Here is a 19,267-nt window from a genome sequence, read left to right on the forward strand (position 1 = left end):
AGTATTTGTAATAAATGTTTTTATTTTTGTTCACAAGATATTTTCAGCTTTCACTCCAATTTAAATTGAATACATTTCAGAACTGTCTCCCCCTTGTCCATAGGAAATTCTGTTCCCTAAGATGGTTGCCCACTGCTGCAGATTCCTCTGTTACTTCTGTCGGATTAGCCGACACAACCAGAAGGCAATGTTTGATCATCTCAGCTATCTGTTGGACAACAGCAATGTTGGACTCGGTACAAGTGGTTTACTAATTCAGTTTTGAGGAAATCCAACACAGACAGGCCATGCTGTAGATTAGTTCTGTGTCGCATGTGGTAAAGCTGAATGTCCATGATTTTTCCATAGTAACCCGCTGATCGCACCGCAACACTACAGTCCACTTTAAATCTCCACAGTTGCTCTATGGGGTCTTGTGAGACTTCACTCACTGTGTTCTTTTCTGCGGTATCCCCAGCCTCCCCCTCCATGCGGGGCTCCACTCCTCTGGACGTGGCTGCTGCCTCTGTGATGGATAACAACGAGCTGGCCCTGGCCCTCACCGAGGCAGCGCTGGAGAAAGTAGGAGCACACACTCATCTCCAGGCCATGAATATGTTGATGTGAAACGGGAATTTCAAAGGCTGACTGCCCTACAGTAGTTGCTAGCAACTTAAACATTCCAGTAGACCTCAAGTAAAAACCTGGCTTGATTTATTGAGGCCTGTCCAGCGTTAGAATAGCAAAGATTAGCTCGTAAGATTGCATTTCACAGCAAATAAAAGCTTATTGGCTTTGGGTTGGCCTGCTCATTATTTGTGGGTCACTGATTTCCCATTTCTGTGTAGGTGGTTCAGTACCTGGCAGGTTGTGGCTTGCAGAGCTGTCCCCTGCTGTTGTCTAAGGGCTATCCTGATATTGGCTGGAATCCAGTGGAGGGGGAACGCTATGTGGACTTCCTCCGATTCGCTGTCTTCTGTAATGGTAACAGTAATGGCTCATTCATCACCTATCATATTACAAAATATTTTCCCCCATTCAAGGCATCAATATCAATATATCATGTTGTTTTTAATATTTTCTGATATATTATGTCATCAGACATTTCAATATGAATCAGAGAGTTGTTATTGGATCAAGTACCATTTTGACCATTTTTATTTAGTAATTTATCACAGTGCTTGGCTATGTATTAGACGTTCTCTCTCTCTCTCTCTCTCTATGTTGAAGGGGAGAGTGTTGAGGAGAATGCTTATGTAGTGCTGAGGTTACTGATCCGTCGGCCAGAGTGTTTTGGGCCCGCCCTACGAGGGGATGGAGGAGACGGTCTCCTAGCAACCATGGAGGAAGCTATCAGGATCTCTGCTGATCCAAAGAGAGATGGACGAACAGCAGCTTATGAGTCCAACAGAACTCTGTATGTCAAAAAGGGAGCTGAACTGTCTCCCCTATTTTATTATCTGTCTTGTGTCATTTATTTATGCTTTCCTTTGCCCTCTAGCCCTTTGCTAAAATACCTCTACTTTTTTAGTGACACGATCAATGATGAAGATGATGACCTCATCCACTTGGGGCATGCAATCATGACATTCTATTCTGCTCTTATTGACCTGCTAGGCCGCTGTGCCCCTGAGATGCATGTAAGGACACGTCCTCCAAACAGTAGCATAATTACACCAGCATATGAAGTGCCACTTCCCTCCCATCTGCTGAGATGATTAATGCTCTTAGATGATCTTGAGTTCATGAGCGCTTTTCATGTGAGCTTTGTTGGAGAACGCGATGGTAATGATAGTTTGTAAACTGTATGTATTTCCATGTGGGGCACTTTCATTTGTAGCTGATTGAGGCTGGGAAAGGTGAGGCTATCCGAATCCGAGCCATCCTGAGGTCACTCATCCCTCTGGAGGATCTGGTGGGGGTCATCAGCATCCCCCTGCACCTGCCCACACTGGACACAGGTAAGAGACGCAGACTGGGCCGCCGTGTCACAGAATCAAAGCCGTGTTAAGAGAGAGTACCTTGAATTTCCCCTTGGGGATCAATAAAGTATCTATCTATCTATCTATCTATCTATCTATCTACAGTGTTTTTAACAAAACAGTTTTTAACAAATTAGCGCAGCGTGCTATGATGCTAACCAGATTTAAGCACAATTTAGTACAACCTAGAAAAATTGTGTGGTGGTCATTGTTGATATTGTGGTGGGCCGCCACAAATAAGTCAATGTATGGGAAACACTGATCTATCTATCTATCTATCTATCTATCTATCTATCTATCTATTGATCTATCTATCGCTGTGCTGTGTCTTTGGTCCTCCCAGGTGGCACAGTGATAGAGCCAGACATGTGCACTGTGTTCTGCCCTGACCATAAGACTGCTATGGTTCTGTTTCTGGACCGGGTCTATGGGATCCCGGATCAGACCTTCCTGATGCGACTGCTGGATGTTGGCTTCCTGCCAGACCTCCAAGCGGCTCTCAGCATGGACTCAGTAAGGCCTCTCTATTATAGTGTCCCTCCGGAGTGCATGTTTTGTCAAGCGAGGAATGTTGAAATAGTTTTCGTCAGAGAGAGTTGTTCTCCAAATTGAAATTGCTTTTCTGTGTCTCCTCCTTTTGTGTCTTCTCCCCCCCCCCTCCCGGCAGTCTGATCTGTCCAGCACCGATATGGCTCTCGCTCTCAACCGCTATCTGTGCACGGCAGTGCTGCCTCTCCTCACCAAGTGTGCGTCTCTGTTGGGCAACTCGGAGGCTCACCACCAGCTGGTGGACTCCCTGCTCCAGGCCGTCTACCGGCTCTCCAAGGGCAGCGTGCTGACCAAGGCCCAGCGAGACGCCATCGAGGACTGCCTGCTGTCTATCTGCGGGTGAGGAGAAACCTTGGCTCTCCCTGGCTGCCGCTGTTTTGTTTTATTGTGTTTGGCTGGCAGTCTTTCAGCTCATAGTTCAGTTTCAGCTCGCATAGTTTCCAAATACTGACACAGCTAATGTGAGCCAGTTAAGAGTTGTCTTTAATGTTCTCCATTCAAATCTGAATATCAAACTAGTTTCAAACTAGTTTGTTAGCATTGCTAGGTCTTATCAGTCATGTCAGTCTTTCTTTGATTCTGGAAATATATCTGATGTCACTCTACAGCAAGCTGAGGCCCTCCATGGTTCAGCCTCTGTTGCACTGTCTAGTGTTTGATGTTCCTCTTCTGACTGACTACACAAAGATGCCCCTCAAGGTCAGAGCCGCTGATGCTACATTTCCTGTGACACGGTGCCTACCAAAGTGATTTTCAGTGTAGAGGAAATTAGGTGCTTTGCCTGACCAAAAGTAGTTAGATTGATAGATGATAGATAGTCATTCAAGTCATTCACAAAACAGTGCACAAGGAATACAATGTGTTGCCTTGGCTCACAATATATTAAAACTGTAGTTAAAAAGTGCATTGCAGAAGGGTAAAGTGCTTGTCATAATAAATAGATAAATATGTCCAATAAAAAAGACTAATAAATAGCTAAAAACAATGTTTGGTAGTTGGGTAGTTCTGTAGTATCACATAACAAATCATATCATATTTCTCATATCAGTGTGATATTTTCTATATGAATAAGGTACTGTCATGGATCTCAGTAAGTGATGTTTTGTGTAACCACTTTGTATAGCTGTTGTCCAATCACTATGAGCTCAGCTGGAAGTACTACTGTTTGGCCGGAGGCTATGGAGGCGTGGGGAGTGCCACAGCGGAGGAGCTTCACCTGTCCAGGCAGCTGTTCTGGAGCACCTTCAGTGCCCTGGCCAGGAAGGTAGGCAGAGAGGAGGCCCAGCCATTAAGTCATATAAGGTTATAGACCCTTTCAACAATAAAAACAAAAACAATGCTTGAACGTTCTGTTTGGTTCCCAATCTACTTCCTCTGCATTAAGATAACATGGAATGTTAAAACGGAAGCCTTGTGGGGCCATCTATGATGCTGATAATGGAACTCTCTTGAAAGGGTCTATAAATTGTTTTAAATGTAGGCTATAGCCATTTAAACGTGCTTTACCTGCTAGGCAGCAGCTTACCCACATAACACGGATTCCCTGGCAGGTGTAATATAAAGAAACAAAATTCCAGTGAATATTTCACGTCTTCTCAAAGACTGGCGGCTGTTAAGAATGATGTTTTTTGCTTAAAAAATAAAGCCTAAATACGTCCGTGAATTTAAAGATTTTAACCGGATGCTGTGAAATTACATGCAGATCTCTTTTACAGAGGAAACCCATGCTAAAATAAAACTCTGTAGTCACGAATTTGATCGTGTTGGTATGAATATATGTTGTAGTATGTGATTCCTACAGTGTAAAAAATATATATTAACATCTTAGAAACGTTGTAAAATTATTGAAATAGATTAAGAAAGCCACGCTAATGGTGATTTCAATGGTTAGATTGATTTGTTTAGATCCAGTGAAATTGCTGCCTTGGCAACACTACGTCGTGGCTTCGGGACTCTATTTCTATTTACTATCAAATAATACCCACAGTGGACAGTTTTTGGATTCTAAACAGCAGGCAGGCTTTTGGGCTAATAAAAGGTGAACCTTCACAATATTTATGATCATATTACTTGTTTATCTTTCAGGCATGATGATGAACTTTAGGGACTTTGAGGACTAAGGCTTTTAGCCGGACTGTTTATTTTCGAGCAAGTGCTGAGAATGGATTGACAGGCTTTTTATTTTGAATGCCAGAGAATAACACTAAACAATATGAGAGAATGACTACTCAGTTTAGAATGCATGCAGAATGCACATATTGTAGAAGGCATCTTGGTATTCTGTAGTCTGTGAGAGTACAGTGATTGCTCTCTTGGGTAACTGCAATGTCCTCACAAGCATACTATGGTGAATTGCTCCCTCAGATGCAACACAATGGGAAGCTCTATAGAATCTGAGTTGGGCAATGAAAAATAAAGAGTTGAGTTTACAATGAACAACAAATATGTTTGCTTCATCAGCTTTTATCTGTCAGAATCTTTTTTAAAATGTGGAAAAGAATGCTGATATAATTTTACAAACGCTCAATTATTTCAGTGTCTTTTAGTTTTTCACTCTTTAGTTCACAGCATAAATACTGAAAGCAAATGTAAAATGAAGTTGTGATATGATCCAAGAATGTTGTTGGCTGTAATAGTGTATTGTCCTTGAGATACAATAAAACAATAGATGAAGATTTCTTTCTGCATTCTGACAGTTCTTGTCAGGATGCTGTTCAACCATTCTCCCATTCCCTGTCCTAGAACAGCTAGCCGCCTGTGCTTTGTGGGATAACTGTTTTTCTCCATTTGTGTTTTCCAGTCGTATGATGCTGACCTGTTCCGGCTGTCTTTGTCCTGCCTCGGGGCAGTTGCTCGGGCGATCCCACCTGACCACCTGGACCCCAGCTGCCGGGGGGGCCTGGAGACCCACCCTTCACTGGACACAGAGGGACGCTTCTGTCCACAGCCGGTGGACACCTCAAAGTGGGCACGATACACACATTTGTTTCTACATCTCTCCTCATTTCAGTGCAGTTTTACTTGTTTTCTTGGGAAATAGTTCCTCTTTGGACAATTATATAGATTTGCCATAAATTTGATAATGGAAGAGGGTTGTGATGGGGTTCTCTGATTTCATTACGTAGGTATTGTAGTAAGTACAGTAAATATTTAAATGCTGTCTGTAAAATAGCAGGGATGCAAGTGAAGGGTTCTTTTGTAGTGGTAGTAGTAGTATTAGGGTTCTTTTGAAGGGTTCTTTTGAAATGCATCTTTTATGTAGGCCATATCTGACTTCTGAGTTCAGATGGTGAAGTGAAATCAGGATCAGAGGACTGAGCGAGTAGATTTTCCCACACTCCTGCAGTGGAATTTGTTATTCGTTAAGTGGATACCCGTAGCAACCCATGCGGAACAGACTGCCTATTTTACATTGATACGTTCAGTTTGCAAGAGACATTTTTGGGATGGAACCAGATTATATAAATATGTTTCATTTTCCCTCCCTCACTGTCTCCAGCGTTTCCATCCCCGAGGGACTGGAGTTTGTGGTGAATAAATATGCTGAGCACACACATGAGAAATGGTCTCTTGACAAGGTGACTGTCCTATCTGAAGAACTCCTGAGACAGCTGTGGCAATATGTGTAGACTTGCTATTCCATTCATCCTATATCTGATTTATTTATATGACCAGTTTAGAGTGGCATATTTTTTTGCTTGCATTGATGAGTGTTGGATGAATTTTGGAATGGTGTGGGATGAATTTTGTCTCCTGATTACAGTTTGCCAGTGGTTGGGTCCATGGAGACCAGCTTTGTGAGAGTTCCAAAGTTCATCCCCTTCTAAAGCCTTATCGAGCCCTGTCAGAGAAGGTATCATAAGCACTAGCACACTGAAATACACACACACACACACACACACACACACACACACACAGAGAGAGAGAAAACAACTATTTATTAATACACATATCAACATATGTACCTCAGGACAAAGAGAGCTATCGCTGGGCTATAAAAGAGAAGGTGAAAATAATGCTGGTGTTTGGTTGGACCATCGAGAGAACTAAGGATGGAGAGGCTTTGGAAGTGTATAATACAGCACAAAGAATATCACAGGCTGGACAGGTACAGCAAACAGTCGCGCACACACACACACACACACACGCATGCATGCACACATGCACGCACGCAAGCAAACACATACACACACACACACAGGCATGTATGCATACCAACTCCATCCACACCATATTACCTACAGTACTTTGGATGTCTTTTGAGCAGCCTTATGCACAAGCCCATCCTTACAAATGTGTGTTTGTGTCCTATGGTTTTGCAGCTCTCCTTTGAAGGCGCTTCCACTTTCAGTCCCAAACCCATTGACATGAGCAATGTGACACTATCATGGGACCAGTATGTAAGTCCTCTCCCGCCTGCTGCCTTCTTTTATTTACATTCTGCAGTGTCTTCTTCTGGTTAGGCCTTCACAATAGCACCTGACTGAATTCCCCCCCGTCTTCATTAGTCCATGGCAGAGCAGCTGGCTGAGAGCTCCCATAACATGTGGGCCAAGAGGAAACAGCTGGAGCTGGAATCCAAAGGTAGAGAGAGCGCAGCGGAGATGCATTAGCCGGGCCACAGCCTCACACTCACACACACTCACACACACTCAGACCTCTAATGGTGGGTAATGAGCCTGGATGTGATAGTGGATGATGTGCTGTGCCGTGGGTAGCTGGAAATGTATATTCTTTTGTTGGACTCATCGTTAATTAATCATCTATTAAAACGACATGTCACATTCCCACAGGTGTCATTTGTTATATTTTATTTATTCATACTCTCTTAGTAATAATGATTGGGCATGCTGACAGATTGCTTTGTATGAACACTTAGTTTCACACAATAGGACATCGTGTTGTTTTTGTGCTGTTTTAGGAGGGGGGAGTCATCCCCTGCTGGTGCCGTATGATGCCTTGCCTGCTCGCGAGAAGACCAGAGTTCGAGAAAGAGCAAAGGACGTCCTCAAGTTCTTCCAAATGAACAGATACAACGTGTGGAGGTGTGTCACATCAAATGCCAAAATCTTGTGTGCTCGTCCCATAGAGCGACACATAGGAATTCATGACCATTTGAGTTCTTACGTTTTGCTGGTTTGACTAAGGTCCTCTCAGTCCACATGAGATTGTGGAATCATGGAATCACCAGTTGTGTGGAATAATGTGTTATTCTACAGTATATTATGTGGGAGTGGGTATGTGAATGTGAGCAGCACTATAATGCCGAATGGTTAGTGACAGGTGATGACAGTAGGCAGTGGTTAGTGTATTTAAATGTTTCGTTTCAAGTTTCATACAATTTACCATATAGCCCACCCTGGAAATATGTAAAAATGTCTGTTGATTGCAACATACACCCTCATTGTTATTCACTGTGCGTTAAGGCATTTGTTATAATTTTAGTCATAATTTTCCCCTCAAGGCATTTGTGTTTTTCTCGTGTTTTTTCCCCTTCATCTCTATTGGTACATTTTCGCTTCCTGTGTGCAGGAATATATAGTGGAGTGGTGCTGTCCATGGGCTGAGGGGAGCGAATACATGATTAGTCACTTCAGTAGTGCCAAATGCTCTCTTATTATCAACACAGTCAAAGCCTGGCTTAAACCCAGATCAGCCACAGCTTTAACTTCAATGCTAGTCCTCAAGCGTTTTAAATGTGTTTTGTGATCAAAACAGGCTCCCAAAATCTCCTCGGGGGTAGTCTGTTGCTCCAGCGGCGCTACTAAGTGCTTATTGACAAAGGCATGTGCGTAACCAAGATAGATTTAGCTTTGCTGTTTTGGTTCCATGGTTAATATTCTGCGGGGTGTGGAATTCAATTCCTTGTGAGACGGCCCAGCTCACTCTGCTGCTCCCCCCTGCCCCTACTGTGCCCGAGAAAAGGAAGGCAGGCCGCTCATAAATCTCCTCAGCCCAGATCCAAATCACTCTCTTTTCTCCTGAATCGCAGCCATCAACAGACTTTCCTTCCAACATTTATCATGCAATAGAGGCATTTGTGAAGGAATTGTACTGGTGAGCTTACAGGTTTCAGTTGTCATGAATTTACTTTAGCATTGGTTCAGAACACAACGTGATATTCTTTGGAGGCAGCCACTAAGTCTTGTGTGAAAATCATTTTGACAAGTATGTTGCAGTGTGTTATATTATGTACTGGTTAGACCCAGTATCCATTTGTAGTATGTGTAACCTTAACCTATACCTTTCCTAAATGCCAATTGTTCTCATCACAAATGGAGCTGTCATTGTTCTTAATTCTCAACACAGTCTGGCTTCACCAATAAACCGATAAAGTATTAACTATGTTCAAGCTCCATTCAATGAGTTCAGTTCAATAGCTTTTACCAGCTGTCGCTTGAAAGTGAATACTGTAATCTTTCACAGTATTACTGTAGAAGTGTGCAGCGAAGATGAGATTTCACTGTGCATTACATATACACCTCTTACAGGGACAGGAAGCCCGTGGAGTGCGACTCTCCAGCCATCGCCAGTCGCTTTGCTTACGGGGTCCTTCAGCAGGCTCTGAACTACACTGACCAGGCTCAGGGGCAGCTGCTTGAGCTGGGTGAGGAAAGTTAATGGTGTCGTCCTTCATAATGCCTGTTGCTTAAATTATAAATTTGATCACCCCATGTTCTGTATTCTCTTGGCTCATCTCTCATTTAGAACTTGCAAGTGTTTTCTTTCATTGTTTCCAGAGGTTGCTCAGGCCCGAGGACAAGGATCAAAATCAGAACAGGCTCCTTATGAGAAGCAAATCAATTTCTTTGTCAAGGTTGGTCCCTTTGAATATCCATTCAACTCAGCTGATACTTAATCCATTACTTGACCCCATTAATCACGTCTTTTATTCTTGTAACCCATTGACTATTCAAAGTACTGGGGTGATACTAGAAAATGTAGTAAAAGGTATTACCATACCAATTGTGCATAAGGCTTTATAGGAGCAACAAAACCTCTTATATCCACGGGTAATCAAAAACCTCATTTAGAGTTTGTGTCATTCTCATTATTGCTATGCTGATACCTCCTAATGTGGTTTACCGATCACTGCCGCTTCTATAATTAGCAACGACCCGTCATCATGACGGTCTATTTAGTGCATTTGATATCAGATAGAGATACCTCTGTTTAGAGGATCTGCGGGTTAATTGTATTGCGCGGTAATTCAGTTGGGCTGATGTTGTGGTGAGTTTCCAGACGGGCCGAGGGCAGTAATGTGCGTGGGAGGCCTCGTGCTGATTGGGTTATTGATTAAGCCGCCCACGCTCCCTAACAAGGCTGACAGCAATATCCCGGCACCGCTCATGTCGGCTCTGAGTCACTGACCCCTTTGGCTGCCGCACTGGCCTCGAGTAAGCAGCTCGTATAAATACGCCCTGTGCCTCTGGCGGGTATTTATTACAAACAGACCGGTCAATATTTATGTCCGCCGAGTCTAGCCCCGTCTGGCCAGTTTTCCAGTGAGGTGGAAGTGAGCGGGGAGGTTATCACATCCTGTCTTTTCCATTTTTGGTGCATCCCCCCCCCCCCCCTTTCTCTCCTTAACTTTGCCTCAGGTTGTGATGCCCTTGGTTGATCAGTATCTGAAGTGCCATCGCTGCTACTTCCTGTCCACCTCGACGGATCTCCTTGGTAACCGAGGGCATGCGTCCAACAAGGAGAAAGAGATGGTTACCAGGTAACGGAGGGTAGTGTGACCAGTGGCTCGTGTCATGTCCGTCATCTCTGTCTTCACTCCCCCTCCCCTCACCCTCGCCTCACTCTGTTTACATATTGAATTCAGTCTATTTGTGTCCTGTTCCAACTGTCTGCTCTATCGACATCTCTTTTCCTGCCATTTCAATTTCATTTTTTACTTTTTTCCATTTTCTGTCTCATGACATTTTCCTTTGCTTTATCACCTGTCATCCTCAGTCTTTTCTGCAAGCTTGGGGCTCTTGTAAGGCGTAGGATAGCTCTCCTTGGTAAGAATTGTGTGCATGAGAGGTTCAAGATTTGACTTTGTATCTTTGCCATCATCTTTTATTCTCTTTTGGCTTTCTCAGATGCACATTCTTTCACCTGTCACATGTATTCATCATTATTATTTAGTACATTCCTTTGTCTGATGCTGTCCGTGGGTCCGCTCCCAGAGCACCTCACTCTCCACAACATGTCCTTCAAAGCCATAATTGACCTCATTTGGTGGAAAAATTTACTGGTTGTGGATATGGTCCTTGCAATTCAAAGAGAGATGAAGGAGGTGTTTTAGAAAGCACAACAGAAGTGTCAACCAAATGATGTTTGTATGTTAAGCATTTTAAAAAGAGCCACGGTGCTTTTGTGCTTAGTTTAGTAGTTTTTTCACAGTTGTCACTTTTATATTCAGGAAACGATTCTCCTTCTGTGACAAGCTGTCTGACCACTTTGGCTTCGTCTTTGGATGCAAGGTTGGTGGTGACAAATATGTGCGATGAAAAATAAAATGTTAGGGAATTTCATCATTGTTTTCTCACACTAACATTCTCTACCCCCTCACACACACACACCCACACACACACACACACACACACACACACACACACACACACACACACACACACACACACACACACACACACACACACACACACACACACAGGACAGTGATGAAGAGTGCTGCAGAGTCCGTGCGTCTCTCTCTCTGCTCCTTCTTTGAGGAGGCCGCAGTTGACCTGGAACTCGCCGTGGAGACCCTGGCTCAGGGCTCACTCCCCCCCACCAGATCCCAGGTGAGGGGAGCGGGGGACTCCGTGGCCTACACCTCCGAGGTCCTCGTCCCCGTCCTCACCACTCTCTTCCAGCACGCCGCCCAGTGTCAGTATGGCCAGGACCTCATAGGTGAGCTGGGAGTGTATGCTCCGACCCACTGCATTACCCCCGTCTGTGCCGCCGTCTGGCCACACAAATTTAGAAATAATGAAACATCTTTATTAGTCAGTGGGGTACAACGTCTTAAGGAAATGCACACCTTGTAAGAAGTTTTTGATGAAATCTGCTGAAACTACTTCCACGATGTCTTATTAAAAGTATCCGGCGCCATCCATAAACTCAACACCCTTATGAGGTTGAAGATGATCATACCCATTCATCATCTAGGCCCTCCATGCCTCCATCCTGTGTCATTCTCTTTCAATGAGAAATTATATTTCTCTCATGCATCACAGGTTACCTTGGCAGCTGCTCCTCTGTTTGGTTTAATCATTCATTGTTCTTGCCTTCTGTTCCTGTCGGCTTTGATATGGGCCTTGTTCAGTGATATGTTGTACATTAATATGCGGCTGCCGAGGGGGATTTTCAAGCTGCGGGGGACAAATGCCGTGGGGGAACTGGGGCTCATCGAAATGGCACAGGGGCTGCCACTCACTCACCGATTTCAGAGGCTTTGCATTTAATGCAAAAATCTGTCGCCCTGGGGGAAACAAAGTTTCTCTCTGGTTCTCTAGCTAAAGGGGATATTTGTAAAAGCGTTAAAGGAACACGCCAACTTTGTGGGAAATTAGCTTATTTGCTGCCTACCCCAGAATAAGACAAGAGGATACATATCCTTCTCTTCTCTTTGCATGCAATAACCAGTCTGATACTATTAGCCTAGCTTACAGCAAATAAGCGTATTTTCTAAAGAGTTGCCAGGTTCCTTTAAGTTGGCCACTTGTTTATAATTATACTGTATGTTTTTTCAGTATTAGAGCCTCAGGTCTTATCTGATCACTCCAAAGTTATTGCAGGTCCTTATAGAGTAACACTTGATTATGTTTGATTATGTGTATTTTCTCTCTCTCTCCTGCTTTACGATGACATGCAGCCCTCGTCAGGTGATGTTGTCGTGTAAATATCAGTGAATATTGCCGTGAGTCATCATTCATCAGTGCAATATGAGGTTAAGAGATGAATGTTGTCTTGTCTCTTTCAGTGGATAAAGTTCAAGTCTGCTGCTACAGAGTCCTAATCAGCCTGTATTCACTTGGCACCTCCAAAAATACCTACGCAGAGAGGTAGGCACTGCATTAGCTGATTGCAGCGAGACCCAGGTGAATGGGGAGACTATAAAATGGTGCCTGTTCCGTAATTGCATTTGGTCTGCTTTTGAGACAGATCAAAGCCAACAAGGGGAACGCTATTGATGCAGCAAGAAAGAGTAAGAGCAATGATAGTATTAACACCAGTGTCAATCACTGGCACATCAGCAAGACCCTCTCAAGTGGTATCAGTGGGATTGCAGTAAGACCATGAGTAGCCGGTCTCAGAAAGATAGCTTATCTTAGGAGAAGGGGACCTGTGTTAGTTTTGTGTCAGTTTTGAGCTGTCATTGCTGACAGAGTTGACCTCTCTCTCTCTGTGGCTGTTAACAGGCAGAGGCCGGAGGTGGGGACGTGTCTGGCTGCCCTGACGGCTGCCTTTCCTGTTGCCTTCCTGGAGCCCTCTTTGGGTGAGAATGGCCCTTTTTTCCTTTGCAGCGATAATGCATACAACGGCACTTAATTTTTTCCCATGAATGTCCAGCTCTCGTACACCTCAACCACAGTGCAGTGAATGTCACCATGATTACTATCATAACTGGTCAGGTCCATCACTCTTAGCCTTCCGTCTCAACTGCCCTGTCTTCTTTCTCTCCCTCCCTCCCTTTCACCTGGTCTCCCTCTCTCTTTCCCTCCCTCCCTCTCTCTCTCTCTCTCTCCCTCCCCCTCTCTCTCTATCTCTCTCTCCGATACCCAGGTGAGGATGCATCCTCTCATGCTGCAGAAGCCAGCCATCTCCTTCCCTCTCTGCACACGGCTCTGGGGGAGGTGGAGGAGCTGGTGTCCGGCGGCTCGACCGCTCGTCACACCCTGCTGTCCCGGGTCACCGAGGTGACGCTCCCCCTGCTCTGCAGCTACTTCTCCCGTTGGGACGGCGTGGAGGCGCCCGAGGGGGGCACCTCGTCTCTCAGCCCCGAGCACAGCAGCACTCTGCTGGGCCACGTCCTCTCCATTATCCACACACACCTGGGGGTGGCCGACGGCGCCTGGATGAAGCGCCTGGCAGGTTAGCATGTGAAAAAGTACCACTTTTGTTATTGTTGGAATACGGTCCAACACACTTCAGATACAGATTCCCTGAAAGGAAGATTCTAGATTCTAGGAGGATTCTTCATTTTTTTTTAGATTTTAGGATCCTTCATCTTGTGTCGTTAATTATTGAGGACTTTCTATTTTACTTGTTACGGATGGTGCTGTCTACAGGGGTCCATTATCACAGACTTAAAAAAGCCTCTCATGTTGAGCAGGAGAGAAATATCCTAATGAAACTTTCATCTGTCCCAGTTGTGTCTCAGCCAATCATTGGGCAGGCAGAACCACAGCTTCTGAAGAGTCACCTTCTGCCTCTGATGGAGAAGTTGAAGAAAAGGGCGGAGTTAGTTCTCATGGAGGAGGAGCATTTGAAGGAGGGGAGGGGCGAGACATCAGAGGCGGAGTTACAAATCCAGGAAAAGTTTACTGTGTTAGTCCGTGACTTGTATGCTTTTTACCCTCTACTCATTCCCTATGTGGACTTACACAGGTGAGTACACACACACACACACACACACAATAGAGTTCAAACAAATATTTACTCATACATAATGATTATTGTTATTTGTACAACATTCTGAAGTATCAGTTTTATTTGTTGATGTTTTAGAGTGAGTTGGTTGAGAGAGTTAACACCTGAGGCTGAGACACTTTTCAGTATGGTGGCTGACATCTTCATCTTTTGGGCTAAGTCTCACGTGAGCACTTCACCACAAATACACACACACACACACACACACACACACACACACACACACACAAACACACACACACACACACACACACACATACACACAGACAAACACACGCACACACACACACACACGTACACACGTATACTGTATGTATGCACATATATATGCACACACACACACAAGCACAATGTTTCTTTTTCACATATGGAGCGTATGTAGTAATATTTTCCTTTGTAATCTTAATCCTTTTCTGTTATGCTTTATCAGAATTTCAAATGGGAGGAGCAGAATTTTGTAGTCCAGAATGAAATTAACAACATGGAGTTCCTGGTCAATATTAGCAAGAACACTAGGCCTACATCAAAGGTGGGTACTCATGCAAGCTCAGGATTGTGTAGATTTAGAATATGTGTTGACTATCCCCCTTTGTGATGAAGATTGTAACCGTAATCAGCCTCAGCAGGATATTCTTACACTTGTTTTTAGCTTTTATGACCTATTAATTTGACATTTCTTTTAACTTGTAAATAAAATACTCTAGTGTAATTTAGACAAACATTATGATAGCTTTACACAAATAGGTGGTAATTCATTGCTGAAATCAATGCAATTAAATGATATGAGTTTTATCAGTGCAATGGTGTTAAATTGCTTTGGCCAAAAGAAAGGGGGCGTGGCAGATAAAGAGAGGAATAAGTTGAAGAGGAAGGGTGACCGCTACTCCACGCACACCTCGCTCATCGTGGCCGCCCTGAAGAAACTGCTCCCCATCGGCCTAAGCGTCTGCTCTGCTGCTGACCATGAGGTCATAGCCAAGGCCAAGGCCCACCTGTCCCAGGTAGAGGAATCAGGGAAATCATAAAGAGATGGTGTGCTTCATAACTGCCACCAGTGGCTCACCCGTCCCCTTTTTCTTTCTGACACGTCTCTCTGTAGAAGGACACAGAGGAGGAGGTCAGAGAGATCATCCGCAAAGGCCTTCAGAAGCACAATAAGGTATAAGTATATATATACTCTTTTGATCCCGTGAGGGAAATTTGGTCTCTGCATTTATCCCAATCCGTGAATTAGTGAAACACACTCAGCACACAGTGAACACACAGTGAGGTGAAGCACACACTAATCCCGGCGCAGTGAGCTGCCTGCAACAACAGCGGCGCTCGGGGAGCAGTGAAGGTTTAGGTGCCTTGCTCAAGGGCACTTCAGCCGTGCCTACTGGTCGGGGTTTCGAACCGGCAACCCTCCGGTTACAAATCCGAAGCACTAACCAGTAGGCCACGGCTGCCCAAGGTAACGCATAAGGTAACGCATACAGAACTATGTCCTTTGTCTTTCATCCATGGATTTCTCCATATTTAGTTTCTCACATTGTTTGTTTGTTGTTTTGTTTGTCAGGATTTATTCAGAGGAGCTTGGAATCTTGAGGAGCTCAGTGTAGAGCGAGTTTTTGGCATAGCTCGTGTCTTATTTCACCTGGACCAGGTGAGATCATTTACACTATACTTGTTTTTATCATTTCAGAAATGACTGTGCTATTGTGTTAGAGAGCATGAATGTGGTCCTCAAATGAACCATGGTGCTGTTTTGCATCTCTAATTCCCTCAGGTTGAAAGGCCACACAGGAAAAAGAAGGCTGTGTGGAATAAACTGCTCTCCAAGCAGAGGAAGAGAGCTGTGGTGGCTTGCTTCAGAATGGCACCTCTATACAACTTACCCAGGTGCATTTTCTTTTTCACATGCTGGAAAATAACATTTAGTAGCTGACCAACAATATGCACAAATCAGCATTTCCTCCCTTTGTCTCCTTCTTCCTGCCTTTCTGTCTTCCATTCTTTCGTACTTTCTTTCTGCTTCATGTCTCACACCTGCTCTCACTTTCTCCTTTAATGCTGCAGGCACAGAGCAGTCAATCTCTTCCTCCTGGGTTATGGTAAAGCGTGGATTGAGGCAGAGGGCCATTCTTTTGAAGATAAGCTAATAGAGGATTTGACTGTAAGCATGCTTATTGTGTTCTTATTACATAATCCAACAAAAGCATTAGTCAAAACTTCATTCTACTGTGATGTTATGAAGTCTAATCCAATGTATTCATGTTTAAACAATTCAGGATGTGTATTTAGCAATGTAAACATAGCCCCTCTGTCTGTATGTTCAGATATGCCAATAAGTGCTTTGTGACTTTGTTTAGACAATTAGGCCATTTTTATTGATGTTTTTTTTTTGGTGGGAACCTGGATGGTGAAATGAGTAATTCATTGTTTTCAGATGTTGGGGAAAGTGCTTCCATATGTTTTGCTGGTCATAAGTGTCTCAGTATTTTCTCTGAAGTTTTCTGCAAGACTAACGAAAATAGATTTATATTTTCAAAAATGATAATGCCAAAAGTTGCTATTATACGACAGAAAGTGGGTGAGCAAGAACGGGAGGATCCTGAGGAAGTGGGCGATGAGGGAGAAGGGGGTGCGTCTCACTCGGATCCTCTCCATCAACTCATCACACTCTTCAGCCAAAGTGCTGTGACAGAGAGGAGGTATGTCAGGCTTTTGGATGTTTATATCTGTGTTCTTTCTTTCTTTGACAAAGAATTCCATTCCATTTACATGCCATCTTCTGTTGGCACTACAAGATGATAGAGCTATTTAATATTGGCAAATAAGTGAGAAGTGTTCAGGTGTGCAGTGTTTCAGATGTTCAGGTGCATGCTATGTTTTTCTCCTTATCGGTTGCTGTTTATGATGATCTTCTCTCTAAATACTTTGCAGACTCCAAGAAGACACGTTGTATATGTCCTTTGCAGAGATCATGGCTGAGGTGAGACCAGCCAGCATGTTTTTCTGGAAGCTAGTTTCTCAAGTTAAGCTCAAGTAATGGAAAGAACCAAAAAAAAGAACTGACAATACACATGTACCTTGGAGTTTCATGCTTCTTTACAAGAAGTGGATGACATATATATGAAGAGGTCCATGCACTACATATTTGCTTTGCCATTTTTTCAGAGTTGCCATGGGGAAGAGGAGGATGAAGATGAAGTCAAGTCATTTGAGGTTTGAGTCTTGAGTGCATTCCCAGCTTCTTACTTGTCCACGCTGCCCTGTTTACTTGGCAGGCCGACTAATAGGCCTGCTGTCTCCCGTTTCTTGTTTAGGAGAAGGAGATGGAGAAGCAGAAGCTGCTGTACGAGCAGGCCAGACTACACGAGCGAGGAGCTTCCGAGATGGTGCTTCAGACTATCAGTGCTAGCAGAGGTAACTATGGCAACAGGGGGGGGGGGGGTCATTTTTTGTAGCAATTTTACCAAAAAGTCACTAGCCTTTTTTCTCTCTTGAGGTTGAGTCATGGAATGGAACAAGTCCTCGTATTTATATTTCAGTTTGACCACTCAATAATTTATCAACACGGTTTCGAGAGCGTTTCTCTAAAACTGCCCTCTGTGGTTAATTTATCACTCTGGTCTTAAGGTGAGAAGGGCCCTATGGTGGAGGCAACGCTAAAGCTGGGAATAGCTATTCTTAATGGAGGAAATACAGGTGTGCAACAGGTATGGTCATATATAATTCCTACTGTCCTCAAAAGCCTTTTAATATTGTGCTGCAAAGGTAAGGATGCTTGAGAAGTCTAGACTACACATAAATCCAAACTTTGACATAGTTAGCCTGATGGTTTTGTTGTTAGAATCATTCCTTTCATTTACTAGTCAGCATGCTAGTCATTGATAATCGCACATCAATAGCACATCACAGTCTCTGAAAAGACATTATCACTGTCCTCTGTATATTTGACTTGAAAGGTTTCTGAACATGTATTTATCTGCCGACATTTTGGTGTTTTGACAGAAAATGCTGGAATACCTGCGCCACAAGCGAGACGTGGGCTTCTTTCAGAGCCTGGCAGGCCTCATGCAGTCATGCAGGTTTGGCTGTCACCAGCTCAAAGCGCTCACAGTTGATTTGTTGTCTTGTTTCGTTTGGTGTGGCTGTGCGCTATCACATGCTGTTTGATTGCTTCTTTCGCAGCGTACTGGATCTCAACGCCTTTGAGCGGCAGAACAAAGCCGAGGGACTGGGTCTGGTTATGGAGGCGAGCTCAGGTGCTCAATCCTATCAGTAATGAAAAAACGCTCTTTAGAATAGAACAAATACCCTGCAACTGCAGTAAGAATTGACTGGGGGGGGGGGGGGGGCTTTTGAAATTGGTATTTTCCTCTCTCTCTCACTTTCTCTCTCTGTCTCTCCCTCTCCCCTTTTCCTCCTCTCTCCCTCTTTCTCTCTCTCTCTCCCTCCCTTTCTCTCTTTCTCTGTCAGTGTCAATTTATTTTACTCTGTCTTTTTGTCCTCTCTGTCCATCACTCTCCAAGGGGACAAGGTAATGGCAGATGTGGAACTGACCTGTGACCTCTTCCGCTTCCTACAACTCTTGTGTGAGGGACACAACTCAGGTACACGCATAAAACGGATTGGTTTAGTGTTTTCCTGCAAAGAATTGGCAGGGAGCAGACTTAAATGTGATGAGTTTCTGCAGACTCGAAAGCAGGCCAGCTCTCGAAAGACAGACCCAATACATGCAGTTGAGCACAATTAAACACCTTTGCACATTCACAGCTTTTACTTCATTTGCAATAATTCAGATTTTCAGAATTACCTCCGGACTCAAACTGGCAACAACACAACCGTGAACATCATTATATCCACTGTTGACTACCTCCTCAGGGTACAGGTAAGATTGAACTAATTAAAAGTAGTGTCATCTTACATCTAGATCTACTATTAAAAGGGTATAATAATAAATATTACCACCGGCTGCTGGAACAGCACAGTCATATTGGTTTTGTCAAAGTGTGTTTTTTTTAGTTTTTTTTTTAAAAGCAATTTGTGTACAATGACTCCCGGAACATAGGCAAATAGAAGGCTTTGGTCCACAGGGGCCACACCACGCGGTGGTCATACAATGT

At 43.9% G+C, this 19,267-nt stretch overlaps 1 protein-coding gene across 1 annotated transcript in view; it reads left to right on the forward strand.

Moving 5' to 3' along the window:
• Positions 1–19,267, forward strand: part of ryr2b (ryanodine receptor 2b (cardiac)) — a 46,822-nt gene that overhangs the window by 18,910 nt on the left and 8,645 nt on the right. The window contains exons 41-83 of the mRNA XM_076286138.1: positions 104–236; positions 458–561; positions 828–963; positions 1,210–1,396; positions 1,511–1,619; positions 1,820–1,940; positions 2,305–2,474; positions 2,629–2,849; positions 3,119–3,209; positions 3,634–3,774; positions 5,311–5,474; positions 6,010–6,088; positions 6,274–6,363; positions 6,481–6,618; positions 6,833–6,910; positions 7,019–7,094; positions 7,432–7,555; positions 9,002–9,117; positions 9,251–9,327; positions 10,112–10,233; positions 10,470–10,519; positions 10,924–10,984; positions 11,176–11,414; positions 12,487–12,568; positions 12,926–13,002; positions 13,290–13,598; positions 13,877–14,114; positions 14,235–14,322; positions 14,587–14,685; positions 14,984–15,157; positions 15,256–15,315; positions 15,715–15,801; positions 15,925–16,037; positions 16,215–16,311; positions 16,722–16,849; positions 17,082–17,130; positions 17,316–17,363; positions 17,465–17,564; positions 17,778–17,857; positions 18,153–18,229; positions 18,333–18,406; positions 18,674–18,754; positions 18,944–19,032. Of these exons, the coding sequence (XP_076142253.1) occupies positions 104–236; positions 458–561; positions 828–963; positions 1,210–1,396; positions 1,511–1,619; positions 1,820–1,940; positions 2,305–2,474; positions 2,629–2,849; positions 3,119–3,209; positions 3,634–3,774; positions 5,311–5,474; positions 6,010–6,088; positions 6,274–6,363; positions 6,481–6,618; positions 6,833–6,910; positions 7,019–7,094; positions 7,432–7,555; positions 9,002–9,117; positions 9,251–9,327; positions 10,112–10,233; positions 10,470–10,519; positions 10,924–10,984; positions 11,176–11,414; positions 12,487–12,568; positions 12,926–13,002; positions 13,290–13,598; positions 13,877–14,114; positions 14,235–14,322; positions 14,587–14,685; positions 14,984–15,157; positions 15,256–15,315; positions 15,715–15,801; positions 15,925–16,037; positions 16,215–16,311; positions 16,722–16,849; positions 17,082–17,130; positions 17,316–17,363; positions 17,465–17,564; positions 17,778–17,857; positions 18,153–18,229; positions 18,333–18,406; positions 18,674–18,754; positions 18,944–19,032 (4,977 nt within the window). The remainder of the gene's footprint in view (positions 1–103; positions 237–457; positions 562–827; positions 964–1,209; positions 1,397–1,510; positions 1,620–1,819; positions 1,941–2,304; positions 2,475–2,628; positions 2,850–3,118; positions 3,210–3,633; positions 3,775–5,310; positions 5,475–6,009; positions 6,089–6,273; positions 6,364–6,480; positions 6,619–6,832; positions 6,911–7,018; positions 7,095–7,431; positions 7,556–9,001; positions 9,118–9,250; positions 9,328–10,111; positions 10,234–10,469; positions 10,520–10,923; positions 10,985–11,175; positions 11,415–12,486; positions 12,569–12,925; positions 13,003–13,289; positions 13,599–13,876; positions 14,115–14,234; positions 14,323–14,586; positions 14,686–14,983; positions 15,158–15,255; positions 15,316–15,714; positions 15,802–15,924; positions 16,038–16,214; positions 16,312–16,721; positions 16,850–17,081; positions 17,131–17,315; positions 17,364–17,464; positions 17,565–17,777; positions 17,858–18,152; positions 18,230–18,332; positions 18,407–18,673; positions 18,755–18,943; positions 19,033–19,267) is intronic.

The sequence above is a fragment of the Alosa pseudoharengus genome, unplaced genomic scaffold (assembly GCF_046254945.1).
Source record: "Alosa pseudoharengus isolate Yale_2024_CS ecotype anadromous, Long Island Sound unplaced genomic scaffold, YU_APseudo_1.1 YU_APseudo_1.1_scf_15, whole genome shotgun sequence".
Lineage (NCBI taxonomy): Eukaryota > Metazoa > Chordata > Actinopteri > Clupeiformes > Clupeidae > Alosa > Alosa pseudoharengus.